At 37.1% G+C, this 20543-nt stretch overlaps 2 protein-coding genes and 1 pseudogene across 35 annotated transcripts in view; 1 reads left to right on the top strand and 2 right to left on the bottom strand.

Annotated features, from left to right (window-relative positions):
- Celf2 (CUGBP Elav-like family member 2) overlaps positions 1-20543 on the bottom strand; it is an 830356-nt gene that overhangs the window by 194791 nt on the left and 615022 nt on the right. The window lies entirely within an intron of this gene.
- Positions 1-20543, bottom strand: part of LOC147826325 (small ribosomal subunit protein uS9-like) — a 54032-nt gene that overhangs the window by 21642 nt on the left and 11847 nt on the right. Inside the window, exon 2 of the mRNA XM_087181300.1 lies at positions 1-18751. This exon is cut by the window's left edge and continues 21642 nt beyond it. Within this exon, the coding sequence (XP_087037426.1) occupies positions 18525-18751 (227 nt within the window). The 3' untranslated portion in view covers positions 1-18524. The remainder of the gene's footprint in view (positions 18752-20543) is intronic.
- LOC147826326 (U2 spliceosomal RNA) lies at positions 2546-2702 on the top strand (annotated as a pseudogene).

Genomic DNA, 20543 nt, shown 5'->3' on the forward strand with positions numbered 1-20543 from the left:
GTGCATCCCTCTAGCCCCAGCATTTTGTGAAGTGCCTGATATATTACAGACTATCAATAAATATTTGCTGGATCAATATAACTACTCCCAAAAGAACTAAGCATTGCCTTGGAGCTTGGTAGAATGCAAAATCTCAGGCTCCATCCCAGAGATTCAGATTCAATAAATCTAGAAAGAGTTTCTGGGTATGTACCTCCTGCCCCAAGTGATATTGATATTTACAGTCCTCAGCCTGTCCTTCCACAGGTGCTAACCATATCCATCTGCTGTTAGGATATTTGGGTAAGTTCTTTGGGCAGGACAGCTCATGGGATTTGACCAAAATGCAGTAGGGAAGTAATGGTCAAATTTATAAAGGGAAGATGAAGTAACTAGTGTATAGCAGCTGAGAGTACCGCTTGCCCTACTGCCTAAAGTTGATAGTCTCTCTTAAGCAAGAGGCACAAATGATGAGCTATTTAGGACACTTGCAAAGGTAAGAGTCTTTCTTGTAGCATATTTCAGGAGCATTGATAAAATTATTTTAATTTTAGAAAATCTATTTTCTGGGTCTTAAACTAAAACAGAGTCAAGTCAGAAGAAATGTATTTATCATAAATGAGTTTGTTTCTTCAGCAAATGGAAAGAACCATAATGCACAAGCCATGCACCTGGTCTGGGCCTCTGACCACCACTATTTCATGTCATATGTGAAAGAGAGACATGTTAAGAAAGGAAGGAATTGCTAAAAAGAGGTGTGCAGATTAATATACAGGTCAAATATAAATTATTTTAAAACAAATACTGAGATATTAATGTGCTATTTAGAGAAATCTGAGGCAGTTTTTAAGTTACTATGTGCATAACTTAAAATGGAGAGGCCATAACATAGTATCACAATGCATTATGCTAGAACTGGTCAGTGTTGGATCCAGTGACATCTTGGGATAAGAAGTGCAGGGAGCTGGGATCAAAGATTCATCTTCTCCCTTGTGGCATCCCTCAGCCTCTGAAAGCATCAATGTAAACAGCTACCTACAAGACTAACCTTTAAGGATTCTGTGAAGCTGCAGAATTTGGCATTTTAGGTGCACATGAAGACCTAAGATTTCAAACAGCATCGACGTGAGGCACTGTGGCTGGATGATATTCTTGCAAGCCAGTGGCCACAGCTATTTCAATTATTTAAATAGAAACCATTTTAATTTAAATTATAGAGACTTATCAGGTCTTGTGCCTCCTCCAGCCAGGATGGACTCTGCAGAGGCTGAGGAAGGGTAGGTTCCCTTTATACTCTCCTACTTTATTCTCTCCTACTGCCGTGCCTTTCACATTCCAGCATCAACAGAAGCACTACTTACTCTTTGCAAATAAGCATTCATTCAGTCATTCAGCCGGCATTTATTGACAGTCCATAAGATAGCAGGCATACTCCTCTGGGTGTAGAGAAGGTGATAAGAGAAGGTGGTTAGTGAAGGGTAATGGGTCTTCATGCACCAGGTCTACAATGGAACACAGAACTTAAGCACTGGAAGGAAAAAGGAGAATATAATAATAATGTCTAACCAACCCAAAGGTGTACAACTTTGATTAGTCAAGATCTAGTTACATTTAAAGCCTTCCTTGTGGAGATTTGAAATTCCCAGTGGGATGCATTTTCTGAGCCAACAACTTGGTGGTCTGCCTTTTCATTGTTAAAGCCTTTGAAGTGCCCAACAGCAAATCTACCGCACCTTAATACCATGAAGGGGAAGAATGATGGAATCCAAACACAGATCTCCGAACAGGAACTTGAAACTCACAGGACAGCTAGAGGGCAAAAGCTTTCCTTGCAGTGGTGCACCTCTTCTCTGTTGAGTTGGAATGCTCAGTTTACTGCCACAAACCTGGGGTGTAGAGAGTCAATCTAGGCCAAAGGGAGGGGACTACAAGTGTACCCATTTGTCTTTAAAGAAGTGTTAATGATATCCTTAGTAAAATATATGCAAATATCTCAATGGTAACCATTTATAGTTTATGAAAATACTGTATAGGAAATTCTAACCCAAAATAATAACTTGTGACAGAAGGCAAATGTGAAAATACAACAAAAATTACTGAACAAATACTGATGTTTTTCTGCCTTTGTTCAATACCCCTTGAGTAGAGAAGGGGCACTGTTTAAAGATTTCAAAGTCCTCTGCAGGTTCAATCCTAAAGAACTGTCCTCTTCTTCTGTGAGGGTGCTGTATCTTTCACTAAAGCTTTAGGGAAAGGGACTGAGTGAGTCAAGATTAGAAAGTAGGGCAAGACTACAGGTGTGCAGGGTTGGGGACAGTCCCAGTAGGAAGTTTTTCCATTCCTTTGAGACTCAGATTTCCTCTACAAAGCAGCATTAATGATATTCACTGGATTATAGTGAGGAATAAATTTGATGATATAAATATATCAGACAGGCCTAATACACATTATTTTCCTTTTGTTTATGTTTGTGCTTTTGTTCATACATTAGCATATTTACATTTTTGTACATCTATGTAACAAGTCTTCCCCTTCACAAATTATCATAACTGTTAGTATCACCACCATCATTTCTTGGCCTTTTGGCTAAGATCAAGTGTTAGTATCACCACACATTTCGGTATCATTGCACAGCCCTTTAAACTGTGAAATGTGAAGAACCTTGTGTTTTTATCATTCTTCTCTGCCCCAAAGCATAACCTTTTGGGTCCAAAGATCAGTATTTTAACTGGGGGGGTGGGTCACTTAGTAACTCTATCATTCAAGATTCTAATTATTTAAAAAATTCTTATCTAAGGTAAGGAATCCAGGTTTTTTACATTTGGGAATATAAAGTTCTAAAATCCCATTAATTTACCTCGCCCTTCTCTTTTTAATTGTTCCTTTTGTACTGAGAGAACTCTTCAGAAGAAATTAGATGTGCTTAATTTCTTTACTACATGTTTACCTTTCCTGCTTTCCCATTTTATGATGGAAGATTGCTAGAATTCCAGAGTGGAATACACCTGAAGCCCAAATGTCTTCCTGAAGGTCTTTACAGTTTCATTCTTTTCAATTTAACAGCACCATTAATGGTATTTCATCACTCACAACTGACCCAAATTTTCTGCCTCTGTCTTTCATAGTACTATATCTTCTGATACAAATAATCATCAGTATTGCCTCATAGATTATTCCCAGTCTTAACCTGTTTTGATGCTGAGAAATTCTACTGGCATCTGAACAAAGACAATTTTACTGTACAAATGGTCAGTATTTGGGATGCATAGTTAAAAAGGCCCAAGGGTCCATTTGGTGGCCCTGTTCTTCTGTTTCCTATGACACCCTTTGGATGTGTGATTAGATAACACTGTGTCATTTTTTCTCCTAGGCAGGCATTTAGCACTGCTTTTCATTTAAGTCTGCTGGTGGAGTGATTTTGCTGCTGTCAGACTGCATTATGGATATTAGGTCTTGAATGAGCTGTAACTTTCTACAATTGAAAATTTATAACACAAAGACAATTTCATTGGGCCCTGTCACTGTTTAATACACAGTCCTTAGAGTATTCAGGATCATGTTAATTTCTAGGGCTCTACCTTTATTGCTCACATCTGTGAACTTGTGAAGGTGGTTTATTTTCATTCCTTAGCTGTGCTCTTAGGCTGATTTAGCCTTCACAGTGATAAAAGTATGTCTATATTTCCTTCCCTTGATAGTCTACTCTCTTGTATACAGGCTTTTGACCTCCTAAAACTAGAATCAACTTGTAAAAATAGGTACAAATGGAGAAAGGAGGTAACAATAATGAAAACAGATCACAAGCTCATTTGAAATATTAGATCTTTTGCAAGAAGTAAACCTTTGGCAAGAAGTAACACTGGTGAATTTTGTCTTCTCTTCCTTGTTCTTGACCATTTACTGGTGACATGTTTAACTGACAGTGAAATTCTTAAAAACAAAGCAAGGGGAATAAAGTAAGGAACCTGATGATATGGCTAGGTCCCCTTAGGACAGCTATATTGAACATGCATATATACACAGATATAAACTATACCTTCTGTTCAAAAATGTTTGAATAATCACAAGTCCTCCATTCTTTATAATGCTGGAGTTTTACCCTTAAATGCAAGACTTAAAACTCAGTATCTACTCAAAATATGCTATGAGTTTCCTCTATGAATTAATAGAAACCCAATTCTTTCATTGATTAAGAAGTGTTAGCTTTTACGTCTAAGCAACTGCAAAACTCAATCCCAAAGCCAACCTTTTAATGACTTTTCACCATGGAACCCTCTCTTTCCTTGAATAAAATCATCAGAGCTAACTTATTACTGAGCTGCCACTGGCTGCAAAGTATATCCTGCAAAGTGTTTCCCAGTCATGACACTTGCCTAAGGCTGCTACCACAACACAGCTGAAAATATATCACCTTGCTTTGTGTTTTGTGGGGCCTTAGTTACATAATATATAGACTATACCAGAGGATATAGCCTGTGATTGACAAACGGGAAAAGATTCTTTGCTACAAAATCTGTGGTAGTTGTTATTCAGTATCTTTGGACATCATAAATTGCTTAAGAAGACTGGGGTCAAAGTTAGCTTTCAGAACTGGTTTATAAAGTCCAGGGTAACCACAGCAGCTAACCTGAAGCTTTTCTCAACAAGAATGATAAATCCTGGAGCACAAAATTTGGCATCAAAGACCTACAAAAATGTCACGGCACTTTTTCTCTAGTGACTACGTACACAATGCCCATAATGAGTCCCAGAGGTCCTTGTGCTTCTCACTACACAGTATCTTATATGAAACATTGTAAGAGAGCTTACTTGATGACATATTGGAGGGCACTGTGATCTCTGAAACTATCTCCTTGTTTTGCTTCTAAGGCATCCCATCAGTACTATCCCCAACTCAATTACTATACTGCCAAGTTTTTGATGAAGTCAAACATTCAGACTTTTGAGCTGTATACCATGAAGCATTTTCAGTGAAATTGCAGAATACGGTTCAAGTCATTCTACAATATTTTTTGGTAAAAAAAATCACAACTTCTATGTAACAAATTGATGAGTTCATCTTGGACATTTCATTGAATTTCTCTTTCTTAATAAGCAAATGCACTAAAAACAATTCCAGGAGTTTTTCATATATCTAACATTGGATGTTTTAGTTTTTCTATATCTAGTTGTGTAAACTAGTGAAAAGGTAGAGCCAAAAAGAGCTCTGACATATAGATTAGTAACAAATTAGGTTTCAGTAACATTCATTCATCCAACAATTACTGGTTTGGCATCTACTTTTTAAAAAAATTTAAACTCAGGGCCTTTACAAAAAAGTATACCACCAGCCATTTAAAATTTTTTACTTTGAGACAAGTTCTCCTTGCTAAGTTGCCCAGGCCAGACTCCAACTTATACCATCCTGCCTCAGTCTTGGAACTACAGGCATATGCCACCATGCCCAGCCAGCATATACTATTTTTAAAGAGATTTTGCTGGGGTATTGTAGGAGATAAAGATTTAAATGACTGTCTTCTCAAAAAAATGTAATCTAGTTAGAAATATGCACAACATAGAACATTTGTCTAGCATGGATGAGGTCCTAGTTTCAATCTCTACTACTGCCAAAAAAAAGACCTTAACATAAATATATATTATACATACACACTCTTCATTTATCAATGCTTTTTATACACTATAGAGGGTGATAAATGCTTTAAAAGAAAAACAAAGTACTACGGGACATAAAAGTAAGAAAATGAGTCTTCTACACTGGGCCAGAAGAGGAATAATATGTGTAAACATAGTAGATACCAGCTTCTACTTCCTCAGCAATCTCATGAGACAATTTTGTATTTCTAATGGTTTACCATTGGGAAAATATTGAGTTATAACAAACCTGGCACAAAGAAAATGCCACAGTGAATGAAAGCCTGAAAGTATGAATGACCACAAACGATTAAAGAGCAAGCACATTCCTTGGAGTATGTAATAAAATGTGAAGATAAATGTTCACACTATTACACAGCAATGGGAAATATAAAATTCTAACTGTTAATAATGTGTACATCATAACATTTATCAAAGCTCAAAGATTTGCTTGGCATCCACAAATATAACTGTTTCATTCTATTCTCTTACTAATACATACATTTTGAGTATTAATGCCATTGATTTGGACATAACTCTGTGAATAATATTAATTAGTTACAACCAGAGTTAACCAAGAGAAAGGTATTTTTAACACACATCAACAATGCTTGCCTTTTAGAAAAGTGTTGGAAAGATGATCCTTCTTATTCTGATACAACTGTAAATGTGTACACATGTATGTATACATACTTATAGTATACTGCTATTTTGGAAATTTTTTGAGGTATGTCAAAGTCTTCTCTTTCCAGTTTTCCCAACGTTATAATCTACTTTGCAAGGATTGTATTCATGTAGACATATTGCTCCATTTCTGACTTCTAGAAACAGAAGAGTAGAAAAAGCAAGAAATGTTTACTAGATAGAAAGGTAATACATGGCTTTAAAATCATTTAGAATTTCTTGGTTGGTAAGTAAAAAATACTGAAAGATGATGGAAATCTGAAAAAACAGAGAATTGGAAACTTAGGAGAGGCACAGATATTCTCTTGTTGTAATATCAGTCATCATAAATGAAATGTCCTTAAATGGTCACTGTTCTCTAGGCAGAAAATTTGGTTACTCAAAGTTGTATTATACAGCTCAAGCCACCATAATTGTAGGATTTAATATTTTATGTCAAATGGATAGAAAAATCTTTTTCTGAGTGATGGAAAGAAAATTTGCAGAAATATACTGAAAATTTTAAGTGTGTGTTGACAAAGGAGGGAGATGAATGATTTATACTGGTAGAAGCCACACACACCCAAAGGCTACGATTTTAAAAACAGGAAATTTAGAGAAGTGCAGAATATTATTCTGCTTGAAAAATGGTAGACATATAAATTGAGTTGCCAAAGAAGACATCAAAAACAAACAGCATAAATGAGTTTTAGAAGACAAGTAGACACTTTAATGGGGGCAGCAGGGATTTAGGGCTGTAGTAACAAAAGAGTTGGGCAACAAAACTGAGAGGTGACAGGCAGTGTGACAAAATGCTGTTTTAACAGCATCAACAAAGGACCACTGTGCCATTTTGAAGTAACTTAAAATGAAGAAAACACGGTACTAGATAACAGACCACTGGCTTATTAAAAAGGGGAGTGAAGGGCAGGGGATTTAGCTCGGTGGTTCCGCCACCTGCCCCATAAGCACAAGGACCAGAGTTCGATCCCTGGTACCAAAAAAAAAGGGGGGTGGAGTGAATGGAGGGACTTAATCCCTCAAGGAGTATTATTTTCAAACTTTAGTTGTGAAGGTTGAGTTATCCTCTCTGAACCATTTGGTTGCTTGTGTGAAACTCATTTTTTTTTTTTAACAAATTACCCATCCTAAACCTGTTCTCTTCATCAATGTATCATACTCCAGAGCTTTTTCCCTCCTTTGGCCACAGCAAAGGTCACTGTATAATCCTGATTCCCGGCTCACAAAAGTTTAGATTTATGTCTGAGCAAATTAATTTCACAGCCAAGAAGAGAAATGACCATTCTTTTCCTCCCTGAGCCCAAGGTGTATGACTGCCCAGGAGCTCGGTTTGTACAGCACCTGCTGGTTAATGATCTGTTCTCAGCTGGGGCCTAGAGGTCCTCATGGTCCATTTGTCTAAGTTCTTGGCCATTTCCACCACTGATCGGGTCAATTTCAAAAGGAGTCTGTTGAACCTGAAACCATCAAACCTAATGGTCCAGTTAAGTGGTTCCCATTAGAAAAGAAATCATGTAGATTGAAGTAACTACATAGTAAAACAATGTCACACAATAAGGGAGGAAATTTCAGCTTTATGCCTATTTGGGGTTTACCTGTTGTTCCAAGAAAAATTATTTTAGTCAGTGATTTTTGCCCTTCATCCTGGTCTGCAAGAAATGACCTCACATTTTAAAAAAATGAGCATGTATGAATCAGAATGAAATATGGTGTTCACAGCTCTAAAAAGTAATTATTAGAATTTATGAATACATATGAAAGAGATTTTAATTTCTTGAGCATCTTTTGAAATTTCTCATGACAAACTGTAAGTCCCACAAGATTAATAATCATTGATGTTGAATGTATCACTGTGTACCCAGAACATAGTGTCTGGCACATAGAAGGCATTCAACAGAAACATGTGGGAGAGATGAGTGAATAAATAAAACGGCAATGCTTTATCAAACTGCCAATTCACCTGACACAAAGGATCATAGTTTTTGGAAATTTTTAAACACTGACATTTAACATTACATTTAAAAATGCTGAAGCTGTTTGTATTTTAGATAAGAAAAATATAAATTGAATTACATGTACATTGTATTGCAATTTATTTTCAACTGAAAATTTATTTTCATCCCAACCCAATTTCCATCTTTATCAGAAATAGAGAAGTTAAGTGATACTGTCCTTTTCTCAAATAGGTACAAAAATAGTTGAAAATAATCTTGTTTCACAAGTCATCATTCTAATCTCATTCTAAAAGTGATTAAGAATCTGTGTATTACATTAAGTGTATGCATGTGTACACACACAAATCTCTAATCTTTTCATTGAGAGAGAAATGAGAGAAAAGACAGAGGATAAGACACAGGTCTTCACACATCTGTATATATGAGCTTTGCGAGATTCTCCTTGTCTTTCAACTTACTTGGAATACTCCGCTAGACTGTGAGCTATGGGTACACTTATCATCATTGGAAAAGGCTGTACAGAAGGATGCTCTTTTCTATGAAGAGAAAGTACCTCACACTCTTTTTTTTTTTTTTGGTACTGGGGATTGAACTTGGGACCTTGTGCTTGCGCAGCAGGCGGCGGAACCACTGAGCTAAATACCCGGCCTTATTTTATTTTATTTTTTTGGTACTGGGGATCGAACTCGGGACCTTGAACTTGCAAGGCAGGCAGCAGAAACACTGAGCTAAATCCCCAGCCCTACCTCATACTCTTAAGGAACTGCCCCAACATGGTGTTTAGCCCAGAGACCTTACATCACAGAGTATTATTACCCAACATGAATCCTGCAACACCTACCAGAACTCTGTCTCAGAACCGGACTCTCCATACAATATTGTGTATAGCACCAGGCTTGGCCTGTGTTTTCTTGGGCCCATGACTTTTTAACACCTTTTTCATGTCTGATGTGCAAGTGATTTTATAGTGGCTAAAGGAAACAATGGAATGGTGTAAAAATGGTAACTATTAAGGGATAATCAGAAAAGGTTTAAACCTAGAAAGCATGATTCACAAAAGACTGGTTTGTGGACAAAGAAGCTGCCTATTTCATGTACCTGAACAGGTCTCCAAGGACACTTCAGAGACCACAAATCTTCCTGGTTGTTGAAAACACCTCCTCTCTTCACATCTATGACTTTTACCCCATGGACCTGCAACTGGAGAGTTGAGAGATGGAGGGACTAGCACAAACTTGGAAATCAGATGTAAAGTATATCTGCCTTTATTGTTCTTTTTCTTTTTCTGTCACTTTATGGAGACTGCTATACCGTGAGTGTTCCCTCTAAAATTCATATTGACAACCTCCAGTGCCAGAGTGTTGAGAGTTGAATCTTCCAGAGGTTAACAGACATGGGGGTGCCCACATGATAGAATTAAAGCCATTAGTGCAGGAATGGGTTATCTAAGGGGTGGACTTCTGATAAAAAATAAACCTAGTTTGTAGTTTTTCTCCCTTCCTCCATGTTATTTTTAATTTTTTTTTTTTTTGGTACCAGGGAGCGAACTTGGGTCCTTGCTCTTGTGCAGCAGGCGATGAAACTACCTTCCTCCATGTTATGATATAGCATAAAGGCCCTCTTCAGATGCTAGCATCATTCTCTTACACTTCCCAGTCTGCAGAACTGCCAGTTAAATCTCCCTTGTTTATAAATTACCTATGGATGGTATTGTTATATTAGCAGAAAACAGACTAAGATAGGAATTGATATCCAGGTCTGTAAATTTTGGTGCCAGACGTTACACTTATATACTGTTCATGGATACCATCAGTCTAGATCAGTGTGTTGTAACACTACATCTTAGGACAGATACTCTCCTTCCTTTTGGAAGCTTCTCTTCTGGCCATCGTCCCTGGACAGGTACCTGACATAGGCCTGCAGATCAGCCACTGCCCTCCATAGCAGCAATTTCAAACTCTGAAATAACTTCTCATGTTTTTGTCCAGGATTATAAGTTTCTTGAGGGCAAAAATTATTAGCCAACAAGGTTGGCCAATAAATCTTGATGTGGACAGATGAAGCCTTAAAGATGTGCATGGGATAATTTTTCATGACTTCTTGATTTTAAGAGGCCATTTCTCTTAGTTTTTTTAAAGCAGCAAATCTAACAGGACGGGAAAAGAGGGGTCAAAATCCTACCTATAATGTATCAAGTTAGGAAGTATTTGGGATATTAGCTATGAATGGATGATTTTCTGAAGGCATTTGGAATTAATGCAAAGGCCCTCAAGAGTTATGTTTAAAGGGTACAGCTGGTTAGAAACCAGCAAAAAGAGTCAAGTGACTTTACCATGAAGTTTTTTGACTTTGACAATTTCTGAACATCATGAAAGACTTCTTAATTTGGCTCTGTATTATGTTAAGCAGATGTCCTTGGTTACTAAGTTCACCATAAGTGGTTTCTATCATTCTAATGGTTGCCATCAGTACTGCAAAAAAAAAAAAAAAAAAAAAAAAAAAGAGTTGGTGCAGGACCTAAAGCTGTAAAGCAAGGCTGTTCTGTACAGCACTAGGAATGACTGGATGCCACATTCAGAAAGGATCCAGGGATACAGTCAAAGCCTCCCAGGAGAGATCTATTTTTCAAAAAGCACTTTTCCAAATGCTGAATGATGTTATGTATTTTTAAAAAATGACTGTTTAACTCAGTGGCTTCTTGAAAACACAACAGAAAGCAGGATAGAAACCAAGGCCAGTTGCCAGAGATGTTATAATTATTTGAAGTACCTTACCTGGATCAGAAGTACTCTAGACCCCTTTAAGATGGACTCACAAGCTGGGCATGGTAGCACATGCCTGGGAGGCTGAGGCAGGAGGATTTCAAGTCCCAACCCAGTCTAGGCAACTTAGTGACTTACCAAGATTCTGTCTCAAAACAAAAAATAAAGGGCTGAAAAAATAAATAAAGGTGTGGCTCAGTGTAAAGATCCTGAGTTCAATCCCAGTACCTCAAGAAAAAAAAAGATGAAAGATGAACTCACTATCACTACCATTATAGGCTAAGTGATTATCTCACAAATACAAACAAAATAACAAAATAAAGTCCCCTCCTCAGTCTTACAGAGCTTTCCCCTGAGAAGATCTCCTCAGTTGAAGGTATTATTACCATCTGTACTCTTTCTTTGTCATCAAAGCACTTAGCCAGCTGGGCTCTTTATTCAGAGCAAAACTCCCTAAAGACAGTGTCTGCAAGAAGTGCTCTGGGCATCCTTCATTAAGAGATAGCAGAACATAGCAGAACCGTCTTCCAGAAACAAAAATTCAAAGACCATAGAGAAAGACAGTAGACTTTTAGCACTGGGCAAACTTTCTATTGCACTAATCAGAATTTGTGGTTTGTTTATTTTTGTGATTTTTTGGCTAATGTCTGCACCTGTACTTGACCATAAGCTCCTGAGGAACATGAACCACTTTTGTTTCTGTCTGCTACTATATACCCAGCATTATGTGGTACCTAACACACAATATTTATTGAGAGAGAAAGGGAAGAAATAAAAGACAGGAGGAACTGCAATGGGACAGCAGCCAAGAAGGAGGGAGAGAGGGAGGGAGGAAGGGAGGGAGAGAGGAAAAAAGGGTACTACAAAATAGAAAACACTGCTTCATGGTGCGGCATTAGAAAAATTTACCTAATTTCTTTCAAGTAAATAGTCCAGATCTATGAATACTCTAACATCTTTTTTGTGCTATTTATTCACAAGCCCACAGAGTGACTAGCCTCAGAAAACACTAAGGTTGGTCTTAAAATTTTATATCAACCATGTAATTGGACCCATCAAGGGAGAAATTGGTTTTCTATGCCTAGATATTGGTGGAAATTTTATTATTTCTGAATTTGCAAAATAGCATGTACTTGAAAGGTCCAATTGTGTAGACTTATAAACTTCTCAGGCAAGATGTGAGTGTAAGCTGGATTTCTGTGCCCAACAGAAACATGCCTTGGGGTCTAAGTTACAGAGACTGTAGACACTGAGCTCATTTGCAGGCTGCACACCTACCTGCAAGCTCTCAGCGCCTCTGCAAATGGACGTGCTTAAAAGCTGTTGATTTGAGAGGCCAATCTGAGCACTATCTGAGCTGCACCTGCAGCAATTCTGCCCTTCAAGGACTGCAAGCTTTAGGCAGAGCACCCACCAAGTATTTGTGAGAGGCTCAGCAGTACCTCTAGTGTGGCTGTAGGTATCACTATGGCCCTTTTCTGCTTCCAAGTAGTAATCTAGGAGATCAAGGGCCCAGACCAACCACAGCATCAAGAGGTTGCCAGGGCTTCAGAGGAGTGGGCAAGCTGGAGGATAAATCAAGAGCCCCCCAGATAGACCAAGGTAAGAGCAAAGCTTTTGAGTTTCACAGCTGAATACAGCTTTTCTAATCCAAAGATTTTTTTTGAAGAGAAAGAGTGCTCCCTAAGTGGAAGCTGGGACTTCCGGGTAGGTCTTTCGGTATGCTTGATATTTATAGGAATTTTAAGTTCAAAGATGGTGTAGGTTAGGTGAATCTCCAGATAATATGATGTAAGCTTGAAGTTTGGCATTTTCTTGGTAAACTTTCTGTTGTTCAATGATGATAGAAACAGCTGAAATGAAAGGCTGTCAATACATTAAGAACCAGGAAAAAACCCCAGCAAAGGTTTTCTTTTTGCCTCTCGGGGGAAGGAACATAGGGTATTGGGACAGTCTCACTATTGGCTATATTAACTATTCAGGGACTATTTATTGGTGGGCATTAGTAAGTAGTACAAAAAGACATTTCTGAATAAGACATTTCTCACAAGAGTTGATAGAAATAAATTATCAATGGTTACACTATGCTAAAGGGAACCATAAATTTAATTGGTGCTGTAATACAATTTTTATCTTTAAGGTTTTATTTAAAACACTAGGAAAGGGTCATCCATGGTGGAAGCTTTCATGAGAAATTAGGTCTGAATGAAAACAATGCTGAGATTCCATCTCACTCCAGAAAGAATGGCTGCTATCAAGAAATCAACCAATAACAAATGCTGGTGGGGGTATGGGGAAAAGGAACCCTTCTCCATTGTTGGTGAGAGTGCAGACTGGTGCAACCACTATGGAAATCAGTATAGAAATACCTCAAAAAACTAGGATTAGAGGTCTCATTTGACCCAGATATTCCCCTCCTGGGTATCTTCCTAAAATAATTAAAAGTATTATACCACAGTGATATATGCACACTCACGTTTATAGCAGCACAGTTTGTAATAGTTAAAACTTGGAAACAACCCAACTTCCCATCAACTGGTGACTGAACAAAGATGTGGTTTTTTTTGTTTTTTAATAAAATGGAGTACTACTCAGCCATAAAGAATGATAAACTAGAGACATTTATAGCTAATCAGATGCACATTCAGGCCAGTCTTAAATGAAATAAATAGGACATACGTGTGTAAATACCAAACAGCTTCTCTGGTGTGAGAAACTGAAAATGTAAATGAGGACCAAAATGTATAACAAATAAAATGAAATAGGAAGAAAAGGTCCAAAGGGGAAGAGGTACAGGAAGTGGGTAGGGGAAAGGAAAGAAGGGAAAGGAAAAAATATGAGGAAAGAAACAGAAACAAAAACAAAATGTCTGTATATAGGGAGGGGTGGAGGGGTTGAAAGGCAGGGGACTGGGGAAAAAATAACCAAGATATATCATGTACAAATTCCCAATCATGAGTATCATCACATTGTATACATAAAATACACCAATAAACTTAATGAATTAAAAAAAAAAGAAATTATGTCTGCTATCCCAAATGACAAGAAATTCCCCAGCTTCTTCTGAGGCAGTTGGTTGACAGCTACTGTTTCTACAAATAGAATTGTAGAAATTTCAGAAAGTATGTCTATTGGATTTCACCAACTCAAGCCATTTTTCTATTTTGTCAAACTTTGAAATTAGTCTGCTCAAGTTTATTCAAGAAACCTAGTAAGGGAGAAAAAATTCATACCTCTGGACCATCACATCTTCATTAATACAGGGAGACAAAAAGTGATAAGGTTTCACTGTTTTTCTAGTACATCTTCTTGTTGGAAAATCATTAGTCCTCATCTACTTTCAGCCTCATTTATATATCTGGTCATCAAGGTAGTGACCTAGGGGAGTGCCTTAAGTGGGCCAATCTGTCTGTACATCCCCACTCACCTTTCCTGATGAAGTCCCTATCAGAGACAGACAGACAGAGCAGCAGGGCCCCTCTATTCTCATTTCACAGAAAGTGACAGAGGAGTTAAGTGACTTGCAAAAGGCCACACAACCAGTTATTGGTCAGGACCAAAATAGAACCGAGGGTCACAGACCTCCTTGTCTCCTGCTCAAATGATTCAAGGACAAGAGAAGTGACTTCTGAGCTGTAAAATTACACTAGAGGCCTTTAGTTTTCTCAACCTCATGCAGGATGAGCTATGATGTTTCTCTACTTTAACATTTTTTTGAGCCTAAATGAGAGGGTGTTGAGTTGGTATGCAAAAGAGAAGGCCAAGAACTTGAAACTTAATTTCAGCTTTTCAGCTAACTAGCTATAATTTTATGCATAAAAATTTGAGGGGACTAATTTTCTTTCTTTAAAATGGAGACAGAAAAGAACTACCTACTACATAAGCTAATTTAATAAAAGTGATCAATCTTTGAGTATTGTTACTCCAAACATTGGGAATGGGAGATATGAAGACATTCTGAGGGCATGCCATTTAAGATAAAAAAAGAATCCAGGGTAGGTAACATCCTAAAAACAGTACACTAAGCTTTGGATTAGGATTTCAGAGAAGTAGGGACGTAGGCATACATTTCAATAAGGTTGACTTACTGTGCATTTGGGCAATGAGCACTCAGTTTTGGTACTACTACAACATTATCACCTTTGCTGTGCAAATCAAGCTTGACAAAGGGACATTTTTAATTCACAGACATGCTTATACTTTTGGAAAACTAAAAAAAAAGCTTTTAATTACTATTTGTAGAGCATCTAAGACAATTAAATGCTTCTGATTACCCTTTTGTTTTTAAAAACATAGAAGCAGAGAATAAACATTTCTACACAGCCATTAGAGTAAAATGCCTTTTGAGGGAGAATGCTTTGAATACATTCTGTCTTATAAAAAAAACTGTATAAAAGGATAGCACAGAAAAAGGCTGTGAGGCGTGACATGGCCTATCATGTTGTGCGTGCATGAGTTAGCTCTTACAAGATCAGAACCAGAAGCTAAGATGAATATTATTCAACCTAAGCCTGATGTTTTGACAGTTCAGTATCACACTGCTTGGGGTCACTGGCAAAGCCACTCAGCGGTACCCTCTTTGGAGAGTTACACATTTTAAAAATACTTGGGTGAACCTGTATTTATCACCTAGAATGGAGACTCCACTCCTCCATTTTAGTGTGAAAAGGGATTATGTTCATGTCATGATACCATCATATATGTAGGTTTTTGTTTTCATGAATAGTAAGTAACAAAGCATAAACATTCTAAGAGGCTTTGCACATAGCTTAACTACAAGTTAGATCCAGGTCTGAAGGAGTGGCCTCTGGCTGTAGAGAATAATGGCAAAGCTGGAACTGCAGAGAAATGGCAGGGCCTTCATGGGCATTCTCATCACTGGAGAACTACTGGTCTTTCTGAATAATGCCTAACCAATTTCTACACCATCTTACATTTTACAGAGTATTTTGACTTTCATAATATTAATAGGATTTACTATACACCCATTTAAATGAAGGAAATGACTCAGAAAGGTAACTATTCCAAAGCCACACACCTAGTAAATGTCGCAATTCAAAGCCAGTTCTAAGCCCAATACACTTGGCATTCAACAAAATCTCTTAATGGTCTCAGTGAAAGAAGTGGGCAGAGAGACAATATATAAAAAGATAAAATACTTTAGGTCAGAGGGACTTTATAATCACTGCTTGCCAATGCAATTTACAAATCCTTCCCTTGTATAATTTGAAGCAGAACAGTACAGTGGTTTGAGTATGGATTCTGAAGCAGATCCTTCAATACCTTATACTACTATGACTTGCTGTGTGATCTCAGGCAGGTTACTCAACTATCCATGCCCAAGTTTATTTTTAAAATGAGGGTGATAACAGAACTACATATGACTGCCATGTGGGTAAGATGAATTAATATTTATAAAGCATTCAGAATAACATCTTCTATATATTAAGTGCTGTAAAATTGTTAAATTAATAGATTAGTCTACTATGCTATTGACTGTGCTTCTCCAATTGTTAAAAACAAGTTATTGGACCAGAGATTTAACTCAGTGGTGCTGCCACCTGCCTCACAAGCACAAGGTCCCGAGTTTGATCCCCGGTACCAAAAAAAAAAAAAACACGTTACTGAAATTTTAATATATAGACATGAACTCATTGACATTCTTAATTTTTTTTTAATCAATCCTGATAGTTTTGCTACATGATAAGGAACAAAGACTCTCTTCCTTCACTGATTTTAAAAAGTGAAGGGGTCACCACTGGACAACCAATGTACTATTTGATTCATCAGTCACTTTTGCTCCACCACTTAGAAAACTACCAATGGATTACACCACGTAATTATGTAGGTTGACCAAAGAAAGAACCTTATTCAGCCAAAGAAGTCATCAAACCCACATGTGGCAATAGAGCTTTTAACTTGAGACTTGAGGCCTGCCAGTCAGTTTCCAGTTAGCCTCCAAGATTCTGAAGGTCTCTCTCTTCAGATTTGAAGGATCATTGGGTTTCAAACCCTAAGTCAAAGGATAGAGTGCTAAAAGGACCTGGCCACTTACTGACAGTGAAAATTTCATGTGGCTTGGGCTTCTGATCTTCTGAAGGTTGGTCTGTCCATTTCTGGAGTGTAGAGTTCTCACACAGAAGCAATCCAAATACATTAATTCATAGTATTAAATTAAAAGGATTTTACCCTAGAAATTACTGATTATTTCACAGGGTTACAGCCATTAAAATTATTTGCTATTTTCCTGCATTTATCATCTGAAAATCAAGGGATAAGATTTCTCTGGCTCTTACAGAGGAAAAGGTCCTTCATGTTTCATCTTCATATACCAATTGTCAAAGCATAAATGTCAGATATATTTCAAAGGAAGGTGGTACAAGATGTGAAAAATCAGCCAATTTTTCACTCTATGATAGGGCAAAGAGATACGCATAAAATCGATTCCTATGAAAATTATATTTTTCATACCACTGGAAAACTGGAGTAGCACCAAACTGGATTAGTAGTGGTGATGAGTAACTTTAGTCTATCTGTATTTTCATCATAGTTTTCAATATTTTGTTTCTTAGGTCTACTGTTTTTCCTTGTAGCTCTGTCAAGTGTCAGCTATGACTTTTTGAGTAGCTTTGAGTAATGGGATCAGCTAATGTTCTGTACATGAAGAAATTCCATATCATTTGCTTCTCTAAAAATACTGCTGCCTGCCACTGGAGCCAATCAACAGTGATGAACAGCTAAAGGGACAAGTAGGTCTCTAAATTTACTTCATATCTGACAGCCCTTCAGCAGATATGGATAATGGATCCCTATGACTCATAAATGCAACTCCCCTACAAGCAAGCCCTGTCTTTTCCACATAAGAAAGGCCAAGGCTTCTTAATAAACCACTACATTGCTCCTGCCCCCTTTTTAAAAATCCAACAAAAATTTGTGAAATGCATATAATATCAGGGACTAGGTAGTAGTTGGACTGGATACAAAAAGCTGAGTAGCACACATTTTTTTATTTTCTTAGAAAGCCATTAGAATGAGGCTTATTGGCTATGTCTGAATTAATGTTACCAATAAAAATGAAGCTGAAAAAATTTGTATGTGTATATATGCGTGTACTGTTCTACCCCACAGACCTCCACGTATTCATGTGATTAATCTGCATATTTTAAAATTTGTCCCAAGTAAATCTCCACATATTTAAATGGGGTCAGTATTATTTTTTGGGTGTGTAATTTTAATTCACTTGTGCAAAAATATTTGTTAAGCCCTTATAACATGCTAGAAGCCTTATGCTACATGTTGAGAATCCAGTGATGAAACAGGATGGACAGAATTACATACAGACAGTCAGTAACCTATTGAACTGATGATTATTTTTTTTTTGCAGCCTTAAAATTCCATGTTTATTACAAAGGTCAATGCCAATTCTTATGATGAGTTTATTGGTAGGATTTCTGGTAACGAGCATGGGCACCAGGGTCTCCAAACTTTTTGGATTTGCAGCGACTGGGGTCAGCTACCAGCAGGGTCTGGTCATACTGGATAAGAATATCTTTGATCTCCTTCTTGGAAGCCTCATCCACATATTTCTGGTAATAGGCCACCAGGGCTTTGGAGATGGACTGACAGGGTAAATCTGGGCCACATGACCACCACCCTTCACACGGACATGGATGTCAACACTAGCAAACCGCTCCTTCCCCAGAAGGAGAAGAGGCTCCAGTAACTTGTATTTTTTTTTAACTGATAAGCTTTATTGGTTGAAATGCCACCTGTGCCTTGATTCTTTTTTTTTCCCATTAAGTTTATTGGTACATTTTAGGTATAAAATACAGTTACATTCATCATTGGGATCTTGTACCATTACATGAGTATCTTGGTTCTTATTTTTTTTCCCCCTTCCCTTGCCCTCCTTTCACCCCCTCCCCGACCCTTCCCTATTTGCAAAGACCTTGTTTCCATTTTTTTCCTTTTCTCAAATTTTTTCTTTTCCCTTTTTTCCTTTCCCCTACCCCTCCCACTTCCCCTGCTCCTTTAGACCTTTACTTTCTGTTACAAAATATCAATTATACATTTTTAAAATTACAATATCAAGATCTAGGAGACATTACCACAGATTTTTAAGAATTTAAAAGGATATAGAAAGCATATTTCAAAAATCTGTTTTGAAATAAATTTGACAACTTCTAAGAAGTACCTTGGAAGACAAATTAATGAAACTAACTCTGGAAGAAATATAAAATTTGAATAGCACCTATTAAAGAAAGTATATTCCTAGCTTGAAAACCTACCTATATGACAACAGCAGGCTCATGTACATTTTAACTGATAAATTATACCAATTAAAGCAGAAAAAAGAAGGAACACTTCTCCCCTCATTTTAGGAAATCAACATTGTGCTAATCCTAAAACTGGATAAAGATAATAGAAGAAAAAAGTATGAACACAGATAGAAATTTGTTTAACAAAACAAACTATTAGAACTCAGATCTGGCAGGATGTAGAAAGTGGTTTTGTTATAGGGATGGCAGTGTGTTGGTTCAGCATTGGAAGATCCACCCCCAAAAGTCATCATTTAAACAGAGGAAAGGAAAAAGCCATATGATCCTGTCACTAGTTGGAGAAAAAGTATTGGACTAAATTCTACAGCTGTTCATGGTAAAAGCTATCAGGAGACTACAAGTAGAACAGAACCTTCTCAACAGATTAAAGACATGTACTCCATACTTCCAGTGAAAATGCCTTATATGAATGGGAAAGATACAATGCTTTCTCCTTAAGGTGGGGAACAAGGGCAGATATGCTTACTCTTTATCTGTCCATTAAACTTTGAAACCTAGGCCCAACCAAAATAGTCTAGCAATAAAATGACACAATTAGGATAGAATTGGCAAGGTAGAAGCAAAATCTTTATATGTAGATGAAATGATCATCTACAGAGAAAATACTAAGAAATCTCTAGGAGCCCCTAGAACTTGTATTTGAATTTAGCAGGATTAGAAAACACAAGGTATATATAAAAATTCAGGTCTGTGTATACTTGCTATAAATGAAGAATTGGATATTGAAATTTAAAAGTTATGTAGGAGTACAAAGGACCTAGAAAAGTTAAAAAAAAACAAAACGAAAACACTGTTGGAAGACGTTTAGTACCTAATTTTAAGACTTCTTCTAAAGCTACAATAATCAAGGCAGTGTTGGTGTAAGGAAAGACATATAGATCACTGGAATAAAACAGATAATCTAGAAATAGAACCACACATATATGGTCCACTGAGTTTTGAAAGATTATTTAACATTAGCATTTTATAGAATATAAACTCAATTCAAGAGCAGAGGAAGAGATAGTGTTTTCAGCAAACGGCACTAGAACACCCTAGTATCTGTATATAAAAAATTAACCTCAACCCTTTTTTTCCATACATGAAAATAACTTGAAGGGATCTATGAACCTAAATATGAAAACCTAAAAGTATAAAACTTTAAGAAGAAATTATAAGGGAAAATATTTATGAATTCAGGGTAGGCAAGAACT

This window comes from Heterocephalus glaber, unplaced genomic scaffold (assembly GCF_053883595.1).
Source record: "Heterocephalus glaber isolate CG9 unplaced genomic scaffold, H.glaber_assembly_v1.0 deba00001472, whole genome shotgun sequence".
In the NCBI taxonomy this organism is placed as follows: Eukaryota; Metazoa; Chordata; class Mammalia; order Rodentia; family Bathyergidae; genus Heterocephalus; species Heterocephalus glaber.